General features: G+C 37.1%; 1 protein-coding gene across 3 annotated transcripts in view; it reads right to left on the bottom strand.

The window, feature by feature from the left end:
• The window catches only part of Fgf12 (fibroblast growth factor 12), a 513569-nt gene that overhangs the window by 315451 nt on the left and 171286 nt on the right, over positions 1 to 26832 (bottom strand). Inside the window, exon 1 of one of the 3 annotated variants that reach the window (XM_046458016.2) lies at positions 21164 to 21280. The exons of the other annotated variants lie outside the window; for them this stretch is intronic. Coding sequence (XP_046313972.1) covers positions 21164 to 21254 — 91 coding nt within the window. The 5' untranslated portion in view covers positions 21255 to 21280. Of the gene's footprint in view, positions 1 to 21163; positions 21281 to 26832 lie in introns of those variants that run through there. 3 annotated transcript variants of the gene reach the window in all.

Raw genomic sequence — 26832 nt, 5'->3', positions numbered from 1 at the left:
AGCTAAAGCTAAGGGATTAAACATTTATAAAACAGTCAAGCTCTCCAGCCTCATCTTATGCCACCCAACCCTAAAGTATTCTCATACAATTGCAATACCTTACATTGCTTTAAACAAAAGTTTCCAAATCTGGTTCTACAATAAAATCTTGGGGGAAGTTTTTCTGACACTTGGCAGGTCTAGTGCAGTGAAAGGCAAACTGTTTCCTTAACAAGTCTGATGTGACTCTGATGTAGCTGTCCAAGCTACATTTGTTAGTCATGCGATCTCTGCCCCACCTCCTACAACTTCAGCTTCCCTTGTCTAGTGAGTCATTGTCAATAAAATATGCTGTAATATTTCTCAAAAAAATGATTATTTCCTGATATTCCTTCATTTCCACATAAAACTTTACTGCAAGACTTGACTTGCCGGTACTTTCTATCCTTCACTAGCTCACTCTGTAGTCTCCTGTCCCTGCTCAAATCAGAATTTCACACCCACTTACCCATTGAAACTGCTCACCAGGCTGCCAATGACCTCCATGGTTCCCAATCTAAAGATCGATTCTCAGTCTGCAAGTTTCTGATATCTCATTGTCCTGTGACCCAGTTGATCATTCCTCCTTGCCACTTTCTTCACTGCTGTGTTATCATACTCTCCTGAATTTCCTCCAATTCTTAAGTTACTCCCTTTGGGTCCCTTTGGTAAGATATAACTTCAGAAGTTTAAATATAGGAGTTCGGAAGGTTAGTTCCTCAATATCTTCCAAATCAACACTAACTCCGTACTTAAATATGGTTCTACAACCTATGTGTAGGGTGATAAATCACACATTCATTTCCCGAGGCCTGGACCCTCATAAATTTTAGGCTTTATCCTTTTATTCAATGTCTCTGCTCTGCGTCAAATTCAATATACTCAGAACACTTAAGTTGCTTCTACACAAAATCTTTTATACTTCTTTTTTCAACTCAGTAAAAGATGTCACACTTCCATTAGCACTGAGTCCTAATTACTTGGGTCACATTTGACCCCTCTCTTTCTCTCAAGCTCCACTGTCATTCAATTAGTATATATCGTAGGCTTCCCCTTCAGATATATCCTGAATCAGATCATGTGTCACCACCTAACACATTATCACTCTATTTCAGAAAAATACTATAATATTTTCACCAAAAGACTATAATATCCTGCGAAATGTTCTCCCTGCTACAGTCTATTTTCATACTGCAGCCAGAATGACTCATTTAAAATATAAGTCACTTATCACAGCTTTCTTTAAAACTCTCCATGACTTCTCATAATTCCATAACTCCCAACATAAATTCAAAAAGATATGCCATGGCCTTTAAAACCACTGAGTCCGTCAGTTTTTGTTTGTTTGTTTGTTTTTTTCACTGTGACAAATACCTGAGAAAAACAACTTGAAGAAGGGAATATTTATTTTGGCTCACTGTTTCAGAGGCTTTAGTCCATGGTAGGATGGCTCCATTGTTTTGGACCTGAGACAAGACATCACAGCAGAAAGGAGTAGCAGAGGAAATGCTCAGCTAATAGCACTTGGGAAGAAGTAAGGGGCTGGGGGCAGAAGAGAGGAAGGGATAAGGGACAAAAAATACCCTTCCAGGGAATATTCCCCTAGTGACCTATTTCCTCCAACCATGGCCCTGCTGCCTACATTTTCCACCACCTCCCAGTGGTCCATTCCACTATCAGTGAGTTAATGCAATGATGAGGTCATGATCCAATCATTTCCCGAAAGCCCCACATCTGAAAAATGCTGCACTAAAAACCAAGCATTCATGTTCCTTTGGGGAACATTCCAGATCCAAACCACAACAACTATGACCAATCCCTTGTCCTGCTATCCTTCCTCACTTTGCTCCTACCATGCTGCCCTTCCCACCCCTCTTTGCTTTTGCCAAGCTTATTCCTTCTTCCAGACCTTTGCACTTGTGGCTCCTTGCAGCTAGAGCAAGTTTTCCCGAGGCACTTGCAGGCTGGTGCCCTCACTTCCTTTGGTCTCTCCTAAAAGGCCATTCCCTCAGAGGAGACTGTTCAGTCTTAAAAGTTCTTCCTCTCACTCTCCATCCCCTGAATGCATTTACTTCTCTTTAGAGCACTTACCACCATCTGACATTATATTATATGCATGCTAGTTGTTTATTTATTTATTGTTTTACTTCTGCACTAGAAAGTAAGTTCTCAAAATAGACATTGTCTTGCTCATCACTGAATTCATAGCAATTAGAAAAGAACCTGGCAAAGAGTAGGCCATCAATAACTGAATGAAGGAATGAATGAAAGAATAAGCAAATTCATTAGCCTGAAACACATGCTCTTTCTTGGCACAGTGCCTCCGTGCATATTTTTTCCTTTAACTAAAATGCTGTTTCTCATCATCTGTATGGCAAGCAGATGACTATATGTTTTTTTAAATATAACTCAGGTGACATCTTCCCCTGAAGTCTTCCCAGATAAACCTCCTTGACTACACACACACCACCACCACCACCAACACCAACACCAACACACCACACAGACAGAACTGCTCTCATCTCTCTTTGCTCCAGAGGTCAACTGTTCCTCCTTTAGTTTAATATCTATCTTTGAAGATGTTTTTTACTTATTTTTTTGCTCCCTTGCCATACTAAAAACTTCCTGAGGCAGGAATTGATTTATCCTTATTCGCCCAAAGTCCAACATACACCAGGAACCCAATAATGTCTATGTTTGATTGCTAGTACTCATATGAGAGTTTGTATTGTTTCCTTCTTGGCAGCTACTGTTCATTAATGTGGGTATCACACTTAAAAGTAGCTCATCTGTTCTCTTTGCCTCACAGATAAAAGTGTCTCTAGGTCCTTGGAATTAAACCCCAAATAGAGTATATATTTGTTCACAATTCTCAGAGAACTAGAATGACACAAGCCCTCAATGATAAAAGTTAATTTAGCTATTGGAGTTCAAAAACACCATGCATTGTAAAATATGAGGATTCTGAAGCTCACAGAGGTTAAAAACTTGCCAAAGGTCCTCATTGGGTAAATTAAAAAAAAAAAACAGGTTTCAAAGGAGGACATTAGTCTCCAAAAAGCAAGTATACTAAGAGTTAAAAGGCCTAGATGCAAACATATGGGGTTCTGAACAACCTTCTCAAAATTTACCAGATCTCAGTTTATTCATCTGCCAAATAAAAGAGTTTCTGCAATTCCTGTAATTGTTTCTAGCACTCAAATACTTTAATTTTGTATTTTGAATCACTTAAACTATGCATAATGTGATAATTCATGACAAGGTTACAATATAAGTATCCTAGCTTTTGTGTTGTAAATAATGACAGAAGGGTGCATTCAAATTTTTGAAATTTGCTCATGCCAAAAAGATTCATGAGGTTGAGAGATAAGTTGGAACAAGGTTCTAACTTAGTTATACTGACTGCTTCAGAATGCACTTCCAACCTTTTTGAGTAAGCTGTTTATTTTCAGTTATAGGGAACCTGCTAAGGAGGCCCTCGTGGCTTGGAAAGTAGAACGGACACAGATTTAAAGTCACTGGGCGGTCTCGGCTCCACCTATTCTCTTTCATTTATTTTTCTTCTTAAATCCCTGGAGGGATTTGCTCTATCTCATGTGCTTACCCTAGTTCCAGTTTAAATAAGAACTACTCCCTCTCAATTTAAAAGGTAAGATGATGAAGCACACCTATTTACAATTCCAGTAAGCAAGAAGGGGACAGTATAACATACAAACAAAAGGAAATGGAAATGGACTCAAACTCCTCTCAGTTGTCCTGGTGTAGCTGCTGACACAATAAAGCCAAAGACTTATATAAATTTTAGAAATAAAACATTAAGCATGGGCTGGGGATGTGGCTCAAGCGGTAGCGCGCTCGCCTGGCATGCGTGCGTCCCGGGTTCGATCCTCAGCACCACATACAACCAAAGATGTTGTGTCCGCCGAAAACTAAAAAAAATAAAAAATATTAAAAAAAAACTCTCTCTCTCTCTCTCTCTCTCTCTCTCTCTCTCTCTCTCTCTCTTTAAAAAAGAAAACACATTAAGCATGAAGTGTGTTAAGAATATAATACATGATCTGGAGGGACAGGCACCAAAATTGTTATACCTGAGCGGGAAGAGATTCTGGACTGCAACTAGAGATGGCTTCTAATGATTTTAATTCTATCAGTAATGTTTGGCTGCTTCATTTGAAACAAAATCTGAAGATGACAAAAGTTAGCAATCTGTTCTGAGTCTTAGGTGGATGTATCAGTGTTTTTCGTATTATTCTCTGACCGTATGTTAAACTTAAGTACAATATTTTGCCTTTGTTTATGTCTTGTGTCTTCCCAGTTCCAATGCTATAAATACCATCTCTAGTTGAGGTCATGAAATCCATAAACATGGCACTTTAGGAAGCAAAATTATAATGATAACTCAACTAGACTAATTAGCCTAAAGTTTACTACAACAAGAATATTTCCAGTCAATAGTGATGACAACAAGTTAACCAAATCACTCAACTAACTGAACACAGGAAAACATAGCAGTCAATAGTAATTATCAGAAAATAAACCTAAAAATAAATATTTGGGGAGAATTTAGCTCTACTCAAACAGTTGTCTATTCTACAACAATGGCGATGCAAAGCCACATTCCAGCTATCATTAATTAACACAGAGTTAGGATTAGTTGTGTCCACATACTGTCTTCTTTATCAAAATGTACATTCTTTTATGATGAGATTCATGAAGTCCTATTGCTTTGGTGTGGCCCTTAGTAAAAACATAAATAAAGCAATATACCTTGATGTCTTTGCTTTTCCAAACCTAAAATGTTCAACTCTTCAAGTAAGAAGATAACCAGTAGAGGGTGAAGTTGAATTTCTTATGACTAGATAACATTTTGGTACATCATTAGAATATTCTGATTCCCCTAGAGTTAAGAAATTATAATATGCCCCTTGCTTTGTTTTGAGAGAGACCACCTTTTGGAGCCTTTCTAATTAAACAATACAACTCCTTATTCTGTGTTCTTAGAATGCCCCACTACCACTGTTGTACCAATGCCTCCATCTGAGATGTTAAGGATTTGGTTTAGTTGTTAAAATTGTGTATATTTTGAGCTAAACCAAGTTCATAAAAAATTAAAGAATTTCCCTAGCATTTATGCTGTCCATTTGAAATCCTTTGTTTACAATCTTAAAAGGATCTGTCTTATTTGTCCCAGGAGCCTCTGAGAACAGATCATGACAAGAAGACCATGCCAGACTCATCTATCTTGAAAGAAAGACAGTTGGAGGGTTCAAAGTTCCCTAAGCTGGACTCCTATAATCCTCAACTGGTATGTGAAGTGGAATTACCCAAACATTTAGAAATATACTGATAACTGAAGACCAGTGGGACAGATTAGAAGACACAGAGTCATACCCACAAAAATGCAATTATCTCATACTAGACAAAGCTGCCATAAACATACATTGGAGAAAAGATAGCCTCTTCAATAAATGATGCTGGGAAAACTGCAAATCCATCTGTAGTATAATGAAATTAAACCTCTATCTCTCACCCTGCACAAAACTCAAAGTGGATCAAGGACTTAGGCATTAGACCAGAGACTCTGCACCTATTAGAAAATAAAAGGTATGCCCAACTTTCCATCATGTTGGCAAAGGAATCAACTTTCTAAATAAGACTTCTAAAAGTGAAAGAAGTAAAATCAAGAATCAAAAATGGGATGGTATCAAATTTAAGAACTTCTTCACAACAAAGGAAACAACCAAGAATGTGAACAGAGAGCCTACAGAATGGGAAAAAATTTTTACCACCAGCACCTCAGACAGAGCATTAAGCTCCAAGTTATACAGGATCTCAAAAAACTTAACATCAAAAAAATGGATAACCCAATCAATAAGTGGGCTAAGAAACTGAAGGAGCATTTCATAGAAGAAGAAATACAAATGGAATATGCTAGACATCATTATCCAAAGTACATGTATGAAGACATGAATTGGTATGAACATACTTCATATACAAACAGAGGTTTGAAAAATTGTTCTATATGTGAAATAAGAATTGTGATGCATTCCACTGTCACGTATTTAAAAAAATAAATAGACTAGGAGTTAGAGGGAAACATCTAGCAATTAGAGAAATGTGAATCAAAACTACACTGAGATTCCATCTCACTTCAGTCAGAATGGCAATTTTTATCAAGAATACAAGCAACAAAAAATGTTGGTGAGGATGTGGGGAGAAAGGTACTCTCATACATTGTTGGTGGGACTGCAAATTGGTGCAGCCACTCTGGAAAGCAGTTTGGAGATTCCTTAGAAAACTTGGAATGGAACCACCATTTGACCCAGTTTTCCCACTTCTTGGTGTATACCCAAAGGACTTAAAAGCAGTAAACTAAAGTGACCCAGCCATTTCAATATTTATAGCAGCTCAGTTCACGATAGTCAAGCTATGTAACCAACCTCCATGCCCTATAACAGATGAATGGATAAAGAAAGTGTGGTATATATACACAATGGAATGTTATTCAGCCATAAAGAAGAATAAAATTATGGCATATGCCAGTAAATGGATGGAACTGGAGACTAACGGGCTAAGTGAAATAAGCCAGTCCAAAAACACCAAAGGCAGAATGTTCTCTCTGATATGTGGATGCTAACCCACAACAAGGGAGGGGAATATTAGAGGTTCATTGGAATAACAAAGGGATATAAAGGGAAGGGAGGGGGGATGGCAATAGGAAAGACAGTAGAATTAATCAGATATATCTTTCCTGCCCTCATATATAAATACACGACCAATGTAACTCCACATCATATAAAACCAGAATGATGGGATCCTAATTATAACAAGTTGTAATTATTCTATGTATGTATAATATTTCAAAATATACTACCATGTAAAATAAATAAATAAATAAATAAATAAATAAATAAACGTACTGGTAACTGCTGTGATTACTTTTTCAAGATGGATGCTACCCAGACCACATCCTGTGGTGGGAAAGTTTCCTCCTAAAGGACATGGATAAAAGCAATGACCCCTGGAACAGGAGCAGGAATAACTTCATTGTCCCTCTGGAACTGAAAAGGCTAGTGGGGACAAACAATACACATTAAGGAAGATAGACAGGGAGTTAAAGGGAAATGATCAGGAGGCTTTTCTAGAGAACATACCATCTGGGCTGTAAGAACTGTGGTAGCTAATATCTGTCTTTAGATTTTCATCCAGTGCCCCCATCATACACTCCTCCTTTCCTCAACAAATTACTCTGGCTGTTTTTAGGAGTAAAAGAAGAACCATAGCAAAGTTCTTGCATCTCAGTGGTTCAGGGTGAAGAAGGTTGGTAGAAATGTCAACAAATACAGAACAAAATTGCAGAATGCATAAACACCAATCAGTATTTTCTATAAATTACTTGGTGAGGGAAACCCAGCAAAGGAATGGAAAATCAGCAGTCTCCTAGAGGAGCCTCATTGCCAGAACTTAAAAGTGAAAGTGAATTAACTTTCACAGTCTGATGAAGTCAAGAGTGATTTCATTTACACTCATTCAACAAAGTTAAAATATAACAGGACTTTTGCTTGCCTCCAGTCCTGATCCTCTAATCTATCTACAAAAAATAAAAGACTTGAATATTGAATATTATGTAATATTAAAAATGATTCAAGCAGGTATCTTAAACTATCGATTCTATGATCATTCCAAAAATTTTGTTATCTAAAATAACATAAAAGAATATCACTCAAATCATCTATTATGGGCAAATTGCTCCCTAATGCCATTTTAAATATATTTCTATCAATGAAATCAAATTCATAATTTTTCTTGATTTTATTAATATCATGGTAATTATTAGTTTCATGGAAATAAATAGAAATCTTGGCAAATGAAATTGGCTGGAAACAGATTCCAGGGGATTTTTCCAGCACAAAGGCAGTAAAGGAGAAGTCAAAAATGTATATATTTATAGTAATCAATATTGTATATAATCAAAAATTTTAATATAGTCAAAGATTTAGTATTGGTGTAAATTGTTGCCACAATAAGAAAAACAATAGTTAGGATGAATCATACACCAAAGTTATGCATTTGGTACTTTATGATATCAGGAAGGATAAGAAGCAAGAATACCAGAAACCACGAAGAACTGACCTTGTGCCCAGGATTTCATTGGTTTAAACACCCTACAGACATTAACACAGTTAATCCTCAGAAGCGTCGTAAGTAGTAAGTACTATCATTGTGCCCCATTTCCAATATGAGGCACAGAAAAATCAAGGAACTAGCCCAGAATCACAAAGTCAGTGAGTGCCAGAGCCAAGATGAAAATTCCTGCTGTGCATCCAAATCCTTTCATCTACAGGTTGCACGTCCCATTGTAAAGCAAGTGTGTGCTTGGAGGACCATCTGGAGGCCTTGTGGCCTTGAACATGGAGCACATCCCATTAAGGGTCATTTATGTCCCAGATTTCACACATGATGTATCTAATCTTTACCCTTTGCAATGAACTCTTATCCAAGTACCAATGACATGACACCAGGAGGCTCTTCCATTCTTCTATCACTTCCACTCAGGATACAAAAACAAACAAAACGTTTATTTTAAATCAACTCTTCCTCTCTCAGTTTCTCTCATTATTATAACTTGCAAAATGCTTCACTTATGGTAGCTGATTTATGGAGTAACTGGCCCTGAAAAATTCCTTTAGAAATTCTAGGGTGATAGAGTACTTGCCTAGCATTTGCAAGGCCCCAAGTTCAATCCCCAGTATTGAAAGAGAGAGGAAAAAAGAAGAAAAGAAAGAAAGAAATTCTAATGATCCTTCAAACACCTCTCTGGGATTTCTTCTGCCCCTGCCCCGCCTTTCTTTTTCACCTTATAGACCCTTCTGCCATCTGTATCTAGCCTCTCTCTGCCCTTGAAAACAGAGCCCAAATAGTATATAAGAAGAGGAATTTTGAGAACTTTTAAATATCTTACTGGTTTCTTATATCTTCTAACAATGAAAATTTCAAATGTGCTCTATGCTTATTTCAATACAAGAGGATAAATGAGAATTGATATAACTGTATTCCTTTTACAAGTATAAGAAATGCTGTATTGTGAAGAGTAACAGCAAATGGATGTGGAAAGGGTAGCACCCTCCTCAGTACCCAGGGCCTTCCTTAGCAGTGGAAGAGAGGGTAACCTAGGAGTTGGTCCAGACCAAAGGAAGCTTTAACTATCTGGACACTATGCTATCCCTCCTCCAATGACACACCTAAAAAGCTGCTCATCCACAGTGATTCGTTCTGGAAACATTCAGTAACAGAGACTACAAAGCTAACATCAAGATACCAGTACCCCAGTTGAACCTTAAAAGAATTTTCCTATAAAAATAAAATTCATCATTTAATACACAAATATTTTTATGTCCTTACAACTGTCAGGCTCCATGCTGAATACTAGACATCACAGTGTGTAGGGAGATGCTACCCATAAGGAGATAGATACATAGGTAGACAATCTATAGAGACAAATATTAACATACAAATATATATGACACACATAAAATATATGTGTACACATGCATACATGCATACACACATATAACGAAGGATTTACACAACTGATTATGTCACCTACACATAAGTGAATACAAAACAATCATTACAGATATTTTTAAAGTATTTTAGCATATACTGATGACCTAATACTGTTTATAAAGTTTACGAATGTTATATAGTATGATACTAATTTGTAAAAGAGAAAACATATCAAGTGTAACTAACAATTATTTAAGCTAGATAATTTTTATTTTCCTTTTATTTCTCTGTATATGTTCAGGCTATCAGAATTAATTTGTTGGATTCCACAACTTAAAAATGCATAAGTAAATATGTACTTTTGGTTAAAGGCAAAAGATATACAGGATTCAAAGAGAAACCAGAGTATATACAAACATATTTTCAAATGAGCAAGACAGTTGGGATATCTGTGTGTGGTAAGAACAGCATTATCCTTTAAGCATATAATGGGGAGAATCAGCTGGGAGTTTTTTTGTTGTTGTTTTTTTGTTTGTTTGTTTGTTTTGTTTTGTTTTGTTTTACGAATAGGTGGACATTTAAAGCCCAAGAAGAGTCCTGGGAGCTTCTCTCTCCACCCCTAACCTGCCTCTCTCTCCCTCCTAATGCGGGACTAGAAAACTGAATATCCCATGCCATTGTCTCATATCATCCAACATTAACAAATAAAAGTCGTAAAGGAAAGGCATGAGTTGTACTTTATTAACAGCATAAAAAAAGAAGTTGATTGGATAACTATCTTCCTAGAAATAAACCTTAAAAAAAACTCAAAAAGATTTAAATGTCTAGATATTTCCTTAAATATCTTAACCAGCAAAAAATACAAAAGGTAAATACATATGAGACAAGATTTATCATACATCAATTATCAAACATATGCAAAGGATATGGCTTTTTTCATCTAATAAGTATATAAAAGGTGCACATGTTGCATAATAAAAAAGGTACACCTAGTAGAAAGAGTGTTAGGAAAATATTCTATGGCTGGCAGAATGTAACTCCCTGGAAGACAAATCAACACCCAAAAGCAAAGGCCAAATGTTTTCTATAATATGTGGAGGCTAATTCACAATAAGGCAGGGGGTCCCTAAGGAAGAATAGCATTACCTTAGATTAGGTAAAGGGAAGTGATGGGAGGCATGGGGAGGGGATGTGGGGATAGGAGAGAGAGTAGAATGAAACAGACATTATTACTGTGTGCATATATGTGACTACATGATCAATATGATTCTGCAACATGTACACTCAGAAAAATGAAATTATATCCCATCTATGTATGATACACCAAATTGCATAAATGCATTCTACTGTTATGTATAACTAATTAAATTTTTTTTTTAATTTTTAAATAAAGAATATTTACTGGCTGGGGCTGTAGCTCAGAGGTAGAGTGCCTGCCTCACACGAGTGAGGCACCGGATTTGATCCTCAGCACCACATAAAAATAAATAAATAAAGATATTGTGTCCATCTACAACATCAGAAGTACTGTCTCTGCCCTCTTCCCTCCTCCCCGAGGGAGTGGAAGATCTTACCTGATGCCAAGATGAGGGGAAAGGGAAAGGGTGGCGAGGCTGGGCTGGCTGCGGATTCTCTCTTTGTATATCTGTCTGCCTACAGGTTGGAGACATTCTGAGCTGCTAGGTGGGCACCTAGAGTGGACTTTACAGGTAGATATGGAATCCAAATCTCTCTGACTCCACCATAGGGGCTCAACAAGGAAGAGGCTGGAATTTTCAGCAGGTTGGTCTACTTTATAGACCCAAACCTTCCCTCTGGTGAGTTGAGTATGACAAGATTTATTATGAGGAGAAAGTTATCTGAGTTTAATCATTCTTTGGTTCAGTTTGGCAGCCATCCAGTAAGAAAGTAAATACACTTAATAGCCACCATTTGGCAAAGCTTTGTCTATTTTCTCAATTATTTTGAACTCAGTTTTAAAGAGGGAGGGAGAAAAAGGAGGAGAAAGAAAAGTTATTATTGATAGCCTCCCCACAACCCAGAGCACACAAACATTTCTACACAAGAAGATGTATCATGACAAAATCTAAAGGTACACAAAAAAGGGTATGAGCTAAACATTCAACAATAGCAGTTAGACTGATATTTTTAATATAGACATGTGATATCATCTTATTAATAATTTAAACATATATAGGAGAATTTTATGTAAAATGATATGTTCATTAGTATTTTTAATACAAACTAAGTTTAAAAAACACAAATCATCCATAATTTCCCACGTCGTTACACCTTGACTTATATGTAATTAAAATCAATATGCACAAATAATTAGGAGCAGCATAAAAAGCAAGAGACTTCATCCCTTTCATCTAATAAACATATGACAAGAAGCTTTACTAACAGTTTCCTTTCATTACTTTTTGGAAAAAAAATTTCCAAATATTTCAATATGTGTATCAATTTCCATATTCAGAATAATCGCTTAATCTCATTAGAAAGAAACAAGACAATGCTAGTGTAATAACTTCTGCTTAAAATGCATATACATAGAATGAAAGGGATTATATTTGGATTATGATTTTATAAGCAAAAATTTTCTTGCTTTATAGAGTTTTTATATTTTTCATAGTTTTCTACTATGAACAGAAAAACATAATCAGAAATACACATAATTAGTTTTTGTTATGATTAGAACACATTTTCATAAAAATTCAAATAATATAGACATAGAAAGTAAAAAACACCTCTTTTCTCTTTACCTTCACTCTCTAAAGTCACTATCTTTAGCAACTTTGAACTCAAATACACACATACAGTCACATAAACATATACATTTTAGATGGATCTGGATGCACTTATAATTTTAAAATTTTCAGGATTAAGTAAATAAATGTTGTAGAACTATAAATCTTTGCCTGGAAAAGCCTTCGTTTCCTAATTTGCATTACAAAACTCTAAGGATATATGCTATTCTACAAATTTCATGAGGTTTACATGCCAAAAGACCAAAGGTAGTGATAGATGTCCTCCACTTTCCATTTTGGTAGTTTTAGAAAATGCAGCAACAACTTTTCACTCTACTTCTCACCACTTTCAGATACTTTTCAGGCTGCTTATGAATGAAGGATTGTCACCAAATTAGCACAGACCATTATTGTCCCAAATTCCTGATGTCAGTTAATCTTCTGACCTCAACCTTTGAGTAGCTGGAACCCTAGGCACACTCACTACTCCACACAACATGTTATTGATGGAATGCAGAAATGTTTTGTGGCCAGGGGATCATCATGATGGTTTTAAGAATGACTTCATAAAGTCTCTAAGTATGCTGCACACCCACAACTCCACAGTGTCAAGGTCAGACACTGAGCCAACATGGCAATTCACTGGCTCTTAAGTTCCTCCAAGTTAAGCAAATAATTAGTGCCTTAGAAAATGATGCAGCTAGCAACAACCCCTCTCCCCTCAAAAAAGAGATTCATTTTGTGCCACTAAGTTTTATTTAAAGACCATGCAATCGCATCCCAGCTGGCTTCATTGAAGCAACAACGTGGGCAATCAGTGGCACCAACTGCAATGCTATCGTTTCTATAAACAGTAATGAGTGGAGGGGGTAGGATGGTACTAGAAGCGTATGTACAAACAAGAAAAATCATTTCAGCAAGAGAGATTGTCTTGACAGATTCACAGTCTCTTTCTGATTGCCATCCTAGGAGATTCAAATGCCCTGCTTTTAATGGCATTAGAAGAAATATTCAGACATGACATTTGCAACATTGTGCAAGAAAATAACACAGCATAAAGATAGCAACTGCATACACTAAGTTGAAAAAAAGCAAATTATTTTCATTGTCTTAAGACATTCCATAGAAATTGAAAGAACAAATCCATGAGCACTCCCTGAATATCTTTTTGTAACTCTAGCACCACAAAATAGCACCTTTTAAAGAAGCTGATGTATTATACCTGGCTGTGAATAAATGGATGTGTGGAAGGAGAGGCAGGGCAGACATATAATATAGATAACTAGGCAGGATATCTAAATATGGGCAGTGCTAAGTAGGCCTCAAATGAATAGTAGAGCAATTTTGTTAAAAATTTGCTTTTTTTATATCTTCATCTTATTTTCATTCAAACACATTCTTCCAGTAAAATGTGCAGATATATTACTCCCTTCCATTACAGCTCTCATCCTCCACACCTCAGCACTTACTTCCAAACTCCTAGGTGCTTTTCACACTCAGGGAAATTAAAAAGAATCCTAAGGTGAGATCCTTACTCCTTCCTTCAGGTGACTCTTATCGTGGTACATTAAAGCAGGTCCAGGTTTGTTGAGCTGTATAATCTGAGGCTGCCAATTTTTTTTTTTTTTTTACTTTGGGAATGTATCTTATCCCGCCTTGTATTAAACCTTTTACTTGTAAGTATATATGTCCTTTCGGGGTCTCTTCTGCATAACACAGAACCTAGCATGTAATCAGTCCTCAAGGATTATCTGCAGAATGGAAGCATGGCAACTCCTGCAGCCAGATTGCATTGCTATAGCCCTATACCCTTGGAAGGAGAAAGACAGAAGGAAGGGAGCACTGCCTTTTAGGCAGGGTCAGCTGGCATACATCAAGTATGCTAGACTTTGGGAAAAATCTGACTTCTTTTCCCTCTTCTGTATTAATGCAGAGCAGGGCAAGTGCATTGCTGGTCCATGACCCAGGTGGAAGCACTGAGCCATTCCCTTCACCATAAAGTACTGCCCTGATTTTCTTCCCAGTGCATACGTTTGGAGAAGAAAAGGAGTGTTTGCTTGCATTTTTCTTTGCTTGGAAAAACTGCAATAGTGATGAAAAGTACCACATTGTCACTGCTTTTCAGGCACCATAAATAATTCTTCTTTTCCCAGATATAATCAGGGGCATCAAAAGGTGATTTGCACATTTCAGAGTGAGTAGAGAAGAGTAACTAAGTCCTTAAGAGTCTTACATTTAAATCACAAACTTTGAGAGGATAATCACAAAGTATGTAGAGATTCGTTTCATCTTTGGTAAAGAGGGAGGTATCACTTGAGGAATAATGCAAACTAAGGACACATAATAAATTACTAGAAGGGTGATAACAAAATTTCATACTTTGTATGCTAAATTGATTATTAAAAGACATGAGCAAAACCAACACATTATTCATTGTATACCCAGACAATATCATAAAAATGTTGAAATGTTTTTTAGTGAAAAGAATCATAAATGTTACCCAATAACTCTCCATTAAATGTTACCATTTTATCATTTTAAACATCAGAGCCTTATAGTAATCAGAATAGGCTGGATAATAGACTACTTTAAAATTTAAAGTTACTTACAAAAATAGGTTTTAACTTCTCATCTGAACTAGGTGTCCATCGTGTGATGGGGCTCTTTGCATTACAGACACCCAGGAACACAGGCTAACAGAGTAACCACTACCTTGAACTTGAGCAGCAGCAGCAAAGAACTTGAAGTGAACCGTGCACAGGGCTATTAAAGCTTCCACAGGGAAGCATGTCCCTTCTGCTCACATTTCACTTGCCAAGGCAAATCATTCAGCCACATCTAACTTCAAGGAAATGGGATAGTGCTGTCTACAATGTGCCCAAAAGGAGAACCTAAAATCCTGGCTAAAAAGTGTTAAATGATAACTCTACAAGGAGGAAGTGAGCAATCTGGTTTTTAAAATGGTCAGAAGACACCTCACCAAAGAAAATACACAGATGGCAAGACAGAATATGAAAAGATGTTCAATATGATATGCTGCTTAGGAATCACAAATGAAAACAATGTGATACTACCACATGCCTATCAGAATACCTAAAATCCAAGATATTCACAACACCAAATTCTAGCAAGGATGTGGGGCACCAAAAACTTACATTCATTACTCTAGAAAATCAAAATGGTACTGCTACTTTGAAAGACAGTTTGACAGTTTCTTACAAAACTAAACATACTTTTACTGCATAATTCAACAATGATGCCCCTTGATATTTACCCAATAGATGAAAATTAATGTTCACACAAAATCATGCAAATTGATGTTTATAGTAACTTCATAATTTCCCAAACTTGAAACAACCAAGATGTCCTTCAGTAGGTGAATGCATAAATAAGTTGCAGTATATCCACACAATGGAATATTATTCAATGCTAGAAATGAACTATCAAGGCATGAAGATATATGGATGGAAATTGAATGCATATTATCAAGTTAAAGAGCTCAGAATAAAAAGACTAAGCACCTTATTATTTCCACTATATGATGTTCTATAAAAGGTAAAACTATGAAAACAAAAAAGAAAAAATAATGTTTTGTTTATGGGTTGGGGAGAGAGAGGAATAAATATGTAAAATACACAGGATTTCTAGGACAGTTAAAATATTCTATATAATACTATAATGTTAGGTCCACATGACATTATGTATTTGTCCAAATCCATAGAGTTCACCATTGTAAATGCTAATATAAACTATGGACGTTGGGTAATAATGATGTATCAACGTAGGTTCATTAATTTATGAAGGATAATGACTGCTAGAGAGATTCCAGTTTTATGGGTTGTCTCTGTACCTTCTTCTCAATTTTATTAAACTAAAAAGAGTAAGTCTATATAGAAGTTCTAGTGATTATTACATCTACAAATAGTAACAAAGTGCTTTTTAAAACTATTATAAGACAAAACAATAATGAATGACAACTTCTTGAATTTTCTGACATTCACATTAAAATCTCATTTAAACAGCAAAAAAATCTTGAAAATAAAATCTATATGAAATTTATGAAAAATTACATATTAAATAACATATTCATTTTAGTTATTGAAATATCATTAAAATAGTGAAGAATTTTAAGCTGATGGCATAAAATCTAGCTCAAAAATTTCTACAATAAACATAATTATTATGACTAAATCATCAATAACCTTTCAATAAAATTTCTAAGACTGGATAACTGAAGACACTTCCATACAAAAATCAATCATGTTTAAAAAATAAAACAATGTAAACAACTGAGTACATGTCATCCAAAGATGGACTTTGTAATTTTGTTTTTGGTGGGGTTTTTTGTTTTGTTTTGTTTTGTTTTTTGAGGCGGGTACTGGGGATTGAACTCAGGGGCACTCGACCACTGAGCCACATCCCCAGCCCTATTTTATATTTTATTTAGAGACAGGGTCTCACTGAGTTGCTTAGTGCTTCCCTTTTGCTGAGGCTGTCTTTGAACTTGTGATCCTCCTGCCTCAGCCTCCTAAGCCACTGGGATTACAGGCCTATGCCACTGTGCTGAGCTATAATTTATCTTTTGATTTGGTCAATTTCTAAAGCCTGCATTTGAATCTAAAACTATCCTCAATTAATAAATGTGTTATTTTCCTTTACCCAAATTTTAGGAGGCATCTGTTAACTCTATCTTTGAAAAAAATTCAAAGAGATTAAAAAGTGGTATGGAAACTTATAGATAAAGGTAGAGTGGAGCTTTACACAATTGTTTAATGCTCATAATATTGTATCTTGGAAAATAAGTTTACACACACAACAACCACTTTGTAAGCAAATATCCTTTCTTGAATCATTTCACTGTCCTGTTGAAAACTCAGGGCCTTCACCCCTAACATATGCAAGTGTCTGAAGCAAGCTGGCTGTACTTGGGCAGTTTTCATCCAGATACCCATGCTACACTTGAAAACAGTGGTGTTGCTGCATTTTTGTTATGGTTTTCTGTAGAATTAGTTGATGAGTTATTTATGCCCAGAGTTTTTAAATTCAACATCCAGGAAACACTGTGATTGTTTAGTTCTATCTGCTAGACATCTAATAATCTTTCATGCAGCCAAGCAGAGAAACCCCTACCTGAATATCACAGAGGAGTCACAACTATACACAGAAGAGGGGTGATTTTTCTTTAAAAACTTAAAAGTAATAGCACAAGCAAGGAAGCACATACACACATGTGAGTGCGCATACACACACAGACCCGCACACTTATATTTCTACTGCTATAGGAACCTACTGGTGTCTTTGAGGTAAGGAACTAACTCAGCTTTCTCAGGAGCCTTGTATTAGGTCAGGAAACCCTCTTCTACAACGTTTGAATGGCCTCTGAAGTGATCAGAATCCTACAACCTTAACCTCTTTGATGGACAGCTTCTGTTTCCCCCTCACTACATCTTTAAAGTAATGGGAGCAGGCAAGAAAGATCTTGTTTTAACCACTGCTCCTCTGTGAGCTTGTTTCTTTGTAAAGGTCCCACCTCTAGAGAAAAAAGAGGCTTTTTACTTTACTCCCCCTTTAAATAAGAAACTTAGTATTTTATCACATTAATAAATCCCACATGTCCTGAGCAGGACTGTTCAGAATTTTAAACTTCTAATATGTCTTTTAATGAATAGGTTACACGTGATTTTTAAAAATTATTTCATTTGGAGAAATGAAAAAAGAAAAGGAAAAAGTGATCATAAGATGTTGGAATTTAGTCTTACACAATCAACTTAACAATGCTTGAGACTGTTTTCTGTTGGATATGATATATTATCTTCATCCTACTGAAGGAGAAAGGATTTATAAACTAATAAAATGGATAAACTAGACAAAAAATTAATGTTTCATAATTCAGAGGATGGACAGAAAGAATAAAATATGTTAATTATACTAAAAAGCTCAAAAGTAATGATTAATTTGTATTTTCTTAGTCCCATTTATTTGATAGAATTTTTTTAAAAATTAAATTTTTTACAGTTCCAAAACTTTAGTTAGTGGCATCTATAAACTTATTTTTAAAAATTACATCACTTCCTTCCTATGGCCCTCACTTACCTTAACCATAAAATAATTACCTTAACCATAAAATACTTCTGTAGCTGTCATGAAACTCTGTTACTACATGCTGACATTGTTCAAAATATACTGTATTCCTTTCAGACAAATTTTTAAAAGTAAAAATAATTCAGCTTAGCTCTATTTTTATAAATTGGTCCATGAAAAAGTTCCTGGTGTCTTTATTCTAATTTGCATGTGAACATGAGGAATACCAATGTTACATGAAGAACTGTTGTGAGGTCATGCCAATGGCACAAGACACATGAAAGAAATCAATTTAAAATAGAACACAATAATGACAATATCTAAAATATACTAAGCATGTTGTGCATGGTAGGCTTAAAGTCCTTAGAGCAGTACCTGGCATAAATTGAGAGCTTGATTAATTTTTTTCAACCCATATTTTATTTGCTTATTTTTATGTGGTGCCAAGTACCACATACCCAGTGCCTCTCACATTCTAGGCAAGTGCTCTACCAGTGAGTCAAAACCCTGGCCCCTCGATTAAATTTTTAGCTATTTTTGATTCATTAAATGTTTACAATATATGAGATAGGTACTATGCTCATCATAATTTAGATTTCTGCATAAACTGAGTAACAGCAAAGTCATATTAATTATATATAATCATAAGGTAAAAATAACCACAATTCGAGTGAAGGTAGTAATAATTCCAGAAACAATTACTCAGTAAATAACTAATATTACCTATCTGTGGAAAAGGTGAGAAAGAATTCTCATCTCCTCTACTTAGGACTTATCATTTCACAAGAATTCCTCTAGAGAAAGAGTTCCCCAAAACAAAATATATACCCCAGTAAGTAAATATACACATACAAATAAAGCACAACAGTTTTCATAGAATCACATGTTAAAATCCAAGGCAAAGTCAGATACAGGAACCAGGGGAGAGCTATCATTATTTTCACTTTTTTTTTCAGATGAAATTGAATTTCAAAGATTTGTGGTGACTTACTGAGACAGCCTTGTAACTAGATGTCTCTACTGTTAAGTCCCAGGCCTGCTACAACCTATGCATCATAGAAGTCACACTTTCTATTTGGATTTGTTACTATTTTGGAAATTACCCTGCATATGAATTGAACATATTACCTAATTTTATACAAGGAAGTGCCTGGTCTTTATTACACACCATATACACTTAAATATTTTTTACATCTTAGAAACTAGCGCACAAGTTATATTCTATTCACACTTTATTTAATGTAAATCAAGAAAACTGAAACAATATAACATACATCTTTTCTGACTCTCTGCAATTTGTATCATCAAAATGTAACACTTCAACATAAAGCCTCTTACTTTAAAATGTAGTGGTATGATATCTTTTAGCACTCACAGTTATGGTGGCAAAACAGAAAGACTGTCTAAATATTCTTCTGAATTACACAGAAGTAAGACTTGTAAACTTCTAATATGTTTTTAGTGGATGGGTTCTACATGATTTTTAAAAATTATTTCATTTGGAGAAATTTTAAAAAATGGAAAATGTGATCATAAGATCTTGGAATTTAGTCTTACACGGTCTTATTGCTAATTTCTTTTCAAAAGTGTGTTCTCAACTATCACATAGAGTTAAATTATCCTTTAAAATAGTTTTAGTTTTCATTCTGACTAGTGGTAACAAGAAAGTCAAAGTTTTAGAAAGGATGAATGAAACCTACATGTATTCTAATCTTTCCAAATATAATTTTCATAGCTCCATAACAGAATGAAAATAGGAACCATTACCAAATGAATCAGATGTCCAAAAATAACATATGAAGAAGTTTCAAACACAAAATCCATTATACTGCGTTTGAATTTTTGAATGCTAAAATTATTCGGGATTTGTGGACCAAAAATATATATCCTCGTAGAAAGAGAGATTTGTTTAGACATAATCAGATGCTTTTCCCTCTTCCCTCGCATTCCACCCCCATTTTAAAAAAGAAAATAAAAATTTTTAAAAAACGATAATGAATTAACACTTAAAATTAATATATGATTGCTTTAAAGGGAACTTAACATCGTTAAAAATAGATAATAGGAAAAAAATGCCGTGAAACAATCATTTTGCAAGGCTTCAGCAGAATAGAATCACTTATTTGGCTTTAGTTTGGGGCTTTTAAAATTAAATTTTTAAATTACTTTTCTCAATATTACAGGTCATTCAAGGGTCTAATTTTGTTTCTTCTCCCACCTGAGCCATTCCTGAGGGACCCTTCTGGTTAAACCCAGGGCTAATTGGGACTCTCCCTGCTTCAGCACCAAGGACAGAAGCCGCTAGATCTCCAGAGAAAAAGTACCCCCAGCTACCGTCAGATGTCTACTTTTCAGACAAAGCAGGAAAAATAAGATACCTGCCTCTCCAGCCACCTGTTTTCAAGTCCCCTCTCTTGTCTAATGCACCGGCAACTTCTTGGAGGAGACACTGAACAACTTCAAGTCTCAAGCCACCCTCGCAAATCACAAGGAGAGAGCCGCGAGAAGTGTGAAAGCAGGTCACTCAAGCACCCCTCAAAAAGGTACCCACGGGTTCCAGTTCAGGCGCTGGGCGCCAGCTGCTAGCGCGTTCTATAAAGCGCTGATGACTTCAGAGATGTTAAAGACACACACACACACACACACACACACACACACACACACACACACACCCGCGGCTGCATACCTCTCCCCTGCAAGGAAACGCCCTCCTTCCATCACTTACCGCGCTGAGCAAAGGAGGGGAGGGAGGCGGAGGAGGATGGGGGTGTTTGCAGTGTTTTAGGGCTGGGGAAAGAAGGTTTGCTCACCACTTGGGCTGTTGCTGGACCTCAGGCTCCTTCCACAGAGACACTGCAGCATATGCACTCCTTTCCTCAGAGAAAGCTCAAGAATCTTCATGGAGAAGCGCGTGTGTGGGGTTCGCCAACTCCCCGCCCACCTCCGCTAATTGTCCAACCAAAAAGCGGCCTCTCTTCGGAAGCCGGGTCCCGAGTCCATGGCGCGCGCGTCGCAGGTGCAGGCTAGCTTGCACATGGGTCGGGAGGGAACCCCCGCTGGAGGAAGGAGCGCGGCGGGCGCCGCGGCAGAGCTGGATGGGAGGAGGAAGTGCTGCTCCGCCGGGGCCAGCCCTCCCGGGAGCCAGAGGCACTGCCACACCTTAGTGGATCGAACGTGACACAGTGGGACTTTCCGAAAGAGGCGGTTCAACTGCGGTCGGGAGGGTGAGGGGACAGGTTCGGAGGAGGACGTCTCCGTGGGTGGGTGCCTCCTTTCAGGTGCTGACGCTGGGAAGGAAGAGGACCGGACCCGGGTTTGGGGCACCTCTTCGACTCCGGCTCTCAGCCCCGATCGTGACCCCTGGGCGCAGGCTTGAGCCTGTGTCCTCGCTGTCCGCGGCACGGGTTGGGCGCAGAGGGGATCGGTCCGGACTGCTAGGCGGGGCAAGCTTGGAAGGCAGGGCTCCCACGGTGGAACCAGCGCTGCGCGGCGCGGCGTGGAAATCAGGCGGAAGAGCTGGACCCTGGAGGCTGTGGAGCGTCAGAAGCTACTCCAGGGAACTGGGGTGGGTGGGGTGGGGCGGGTTTTCGCGATAAGCTCTTGGGTGAGGGCAATGAGAAAGAAAGTCTGCCTGGGCGTGGGCGGATCGCTGATGGGGGCATCTGGACTTCTGGGTTTTTGCATGGGGCTCTGTGACCTTGGATAAGCCACTTACCTCCCTGCGCCTCTCTCCCTAAATCTGGGCTGGGAAGAGGGTGCGAAATAGAAGATTTGCAGCTTCGTGATAGTTTGTCCCGTGTCTTCCAGTCTCCTGGAAAAGCTTAGTATAGGTGCAGTGGGACGTGGGACCAGAAGGGAAAGCTAGCGTTAGAGAAGGAGAGGCAGTTGTGGCGGGAAATCTGAAAACAAGTGCGTTTCACTTTGGCAGGAACATTCTGATAGGCTCTGCCTCTGACGACCAGCCCAAATAACCAACAAGTTTCTCCATGACCAAGAAGCATCTCCGTGCGTTTAAGGGTCTCGATACTTCCCACAGCAGCCACTTTGGCTCTTGTCCAATAACCGCATTCCCAGAGGCCATCAGTGCCCTTTTGACTGAAGCATCCAAAGCATGCTGGCATGTGACAGGATGCCACCCTACGTGGAATCTCAGTGCAAAAAAGGCAATAGGAGGTTAAGAGCACAGACGCTGGTGATAAGCAGCATAAATTCAAACTCCTAGAGCTGTGTGTGCTCTTGAAGAAATTAATCTCTGTGCCTGAGGGTTTTTTTTTAAATCTTTAAAAAGTGTTAATGATAGCATCGACCTCATACACCCCTTTTAAGGGTTAAAAAAATCTTGTTACAAATAAGTGCTATAATAGTGTTGTCAATTATTATTATTTAGCCCCCTCCAATAGGGTTTTGGATCACTTTCACTTTCCAGTGAATGCCAGTATCCATACCAGTGTCTAAATTTCTATTTGAACAATCCAGGTGACAAAGAATTTAGCAGCTCCCCAAGATAGTTCATTGCACAAAACCTGTTATAGGGTTTACCCTGACATTGAGCCAAAACCTGACTTCATCTTCTTTCCACCCATGGTCTCAGAGCTCCCTATCACTAACTGCTAGGGAGTTCTTTCATACAAGGGAGTAAAAATGGTTACTGACTCTTTCCAACCCTATAGGCTAACCCTCCACAGTTCCTCTGACGTTTTCTAAAAGTTGAAGTGATGATTGAAATGCCTGAAAAAAAGTTTCTTCTTTTTTTCCTTTCAAAGATAGTAGGAAAACCAGAACATGTGGAGCATCCCCCAAGCCCATAGGCGCCATTTGTTTAGCCCCTGTCAGACTGAGTTCTATGCAGGGCCATTGTGGGTGATTCTAAGACTCAGAAAGCCAAGCCATGTCCAGGGCTCCCTTCCAACACCCTCTTCGTCCCACTGTTGAGTGGGATCTCCAGACTTCTGTAAGCTTCGTGGTCCCTGAAGATCTTATTAAAGCCAAGGCACTATTATCACTGAGGAAGTGCTGAGGCCCCAGGGCAACTCAACCATGGTCTTTATCTTTCTAGTCTCTGCGGGAATTAGTGAGAAACTGGGCTCATCTGGGATTCTACCCACAGAAATTCCCCAGGGAGGGAAAGACAATTAGTAAATGGAAAACATCTAAAAATAGTACTTTGTGCTGCAGCAGAAGACAGGGAGTCTTCTGTAAATCTCTACTGCTCTGGAACCCAATACTTACAGCTCTTGCTTTACTTAGAGAAAAGGCTATTCCTTAAAAAGCAGCACATAAATAGGACATGGCCTTGGTTCCCTCAATGGAACTTGAGCAAAGGGAGCAGGTCTGCATGCAATTTTAAAGCACACACAACCTCCTGAGTATCAATTTTCATATTCATGATGAGCATCTCTTCCTACCTGGCAAAGCTGTTGCAAGAACTCAATGAGGTGAAACACATGAAAGTGCTTTGCATATTCTGATTATCTTTGCAAGCTATGTAGTTATTACCATCTTCCCTGGGTTTCAGGAACTGGACCATTAAGGTCTAACTCAGTGGCTCTTCTACTTGATTATACAGTGTATATAAGAGTGGATCTTCTGATTCTTCTCAGAAGACAGGGCAGGGAAATCAATTCAGTCACAATTAATATTCAAATAGCCTGAGCCTGCTATCTTGTCTAAACCACTGTCACAGTGATTCTTATAGCCAGGTATATTCATCTCAGAGAGAATCCATCATCACAATCTTGAAAAAGAAAGTGAGAGATTACATTTGCAGGTTTTTGTTGTTATTGAATTCTTACATGAGTTCAGCTTAAACTAAAGACGGCGCGTCACATTTGAAGGCAAAACATTTGCTTACCATGCATTATGAACCTGTGAACAAAGTGAGCCCAAAAGGGACTTTATCACTGGATTTTTATTACTTAGACTTAATTATAAAAAGATTCCTTACACCTATCAGTTCTTCAATGTATATTCTGTTAAAAGTAACTCCTCGTGTGACTGTCATCTATCTTCACAATTAGGCATATGGAGTTCAGTCTTTCTAAAGTAACTTGAGCAGGACTTCAGAAGAATTCATTTTTACATGTGCCACAATATCCCAAAGCAAGATTATACAAAGCAAATGTAAATTATAGTAGCCAGAAATATAAAGATGGAAGGAAAGTGGCAGATTCTAGTTTGAGCAAAATCTTTCAGATTTCTACTTTCTGTATATTATTCCCTAAGTCAGAATCAAATTTTACTGGTACTAATATATTTTTATATTAATTTTAAAGTATATTATTTTAATGACTAAATTTTAAATGATATTGTCTGTCTCTAATTGACACTTTTTAAATTAACCATTCTTTCTTTTTCTAATTAGATACCTTGGACCAATCCTAGCCAACAATTCATCAATGTGCTTTCAAAATGAAATAATTTATCACTATTTCAGAAGGGTTGAGGAGTCTCAGGACATAAGGATAGATAGACCTGTTTCAATTTCTAGTACTTAAATTTTTATTTAAAAAATAATTTTCAAAAAAAAATTTTTGTTTGATAGTAACCAATAATTTGTGAAGTTTCTGAGATTGTTTAAATTGTGGCTTATGTAAGATATTTTCTGTTCATATTAAACCTAGGAATCTGTTGAGTCTTGGCATCAGCTATGCAACTCATCGGTGCATTTATCTGCTTAGAAGCCTACATTGAATTGGTAATGACCTGTTTAGAATGTTGCCTGGTTCCAGAACTTTTAATGAGTATGTTAATGGAAAACTGTGTATTGAATATACCAAGAAAACAAAACAACATAAGCTAAAAGATTGAAATCAGTATATCACCTAGCATAGTATATTTGTTCCATTATATACATAACCCACTGACTCTTCAAGGACACAAACCACGCCTGTATCTCATGTCTTAGAAAAACTTAAGACTATTTTGATAGGCAACAATACCAATCTCTTTAGATAATTTGACAGAAACAGTCACCAGTAGCTGGATTAACTTTATTAATGACATATGGCCCAAATAACTTTTAACTGTTTCTCAAAAATCAAACACAATTTTTGTTTGTTTTGTTGCACTGAGAATCCACCTCAGGGCCTTAGTATATACTAGGCAAGTGCTTCACCTTTGAACCACATCCCCAGCTCCCATGGGGATATTTTTATACTTTATCTTTTACCTAGCGGACTATGGTGGCACAAGCTTTGTTTTAAAGTAAGTTTCAAGGTACAGAAAAGCTGCAAAATAATACACAGTCCATGTATACTCTTCATCAACTTCTAATGTGCTGTAATCCATGTACAAATATCAAACCCAGAGCATTTACACTGGTACCTAGTGATGAAACTGCAAACTTCACTCAGTTTTCACTGGTTTCCCCTTAATGTCAGTTTTCTGTTTCAAGATTCAACCAGGACCCTCCCTGCACTTAGTTCTCCTGTCTCTTTCATCTCCTTCAAACTGTTCTGACCCCTCAGTCTCCTCTTGTCTTTCAGGAATTGAGCCTCCTAATTAATATCAGTCAAATATTTCATGGAATGTCTTTCAATTTTCTAATTATTAGTCAAAGTTTACTTATTTTGGAAAGAATGTCATAGAAGCGATGTGCGTCCTCTCAATTTCACAGGACTGCATGTTTTCCACAAGTTATATTAACCTTCACCACTTGGTTAATGTAGTCTCTGCTAGATTTCTATATTGTGAAGTTATATTTTAAATTTATACTTGAAAAATATCCTGAGGAAAAAAATTTATGTTTTTCTGTTTCAGCATCACACCTATATCTGAGATATATCAGATCAAGGTAGAGATACAGATAGCTAACACCTATGATTCCAGTTCAAGACCACACATGTCAGATTAATCTTTGCCCTTTGCTTATTTGTGACTTTTTCTGTGATTGGAATACCTGACTTCTATTACTTATAATGTATCTGCTTATTTACTCAATCCTAGTATACATGTAGTTACAGAATTGCTGACTGGATTTCTCATGAGAAACAGATTTATTACTACAGTTCAGTTATGCATAGTTGTTTTTGTCTTTAGCTTTACAAAATCCAGTTAAAATATTGTTTTCTAAGGTGACCTGGTTAGTTCTTTACGTGCTCACCGTCTTCAATATGGTTATTCATTTGTCATCTACCTAGGTTCATTTGGTACTCTTTGCATTCCATACTTGTTGATTTTAATTATTTAATTAAATTAACAACTTTGTTCATCCTTTGAGTGGGTAAAACATTGTTATAGTGCAAAGAGTTAAAGGTTTACAAACAGTATGCTCCAGTTAAGTGTCATGTCCTCTCTCTTCCTCCTGGACAGTCCCCCCTCCCTATACCTTTCCTCTCCTTTCCTAAGCATCTCCTCTAGTTAGGGAACTGGTCACTTTAGCTTATGTTTATCTTCCCTGTGTTTTGTTTGCACACATGGACAGATACTTTCCATTAGTTTTAGTTGTGGCCTTTAGTTTTTGTGTTTTTTTTTTAATATC

Source organism: Marmota monax, unplaced genomic scaffold (genome assembly GCF_021218885.2).
Source record: "Marmota monax isolate L192 unplaced genomic scaffold, Marmota_monax_Labrador192_F-V1.1 WCK01_AAM20220418_F8-fsc00052, whole genome shotgun sequence".
NCBI classification, from domain to species: Eukaryota; Metazoa; Chordata; class Mammalia; order Rodentia; family Sciuridae; genus Marmota; species Marmota monax.
The sequence above is the reverse complement of the archived record's forward strand: the minus strand, read 5'-3'. Positions and strand labels throughout refer to the sequence as shown.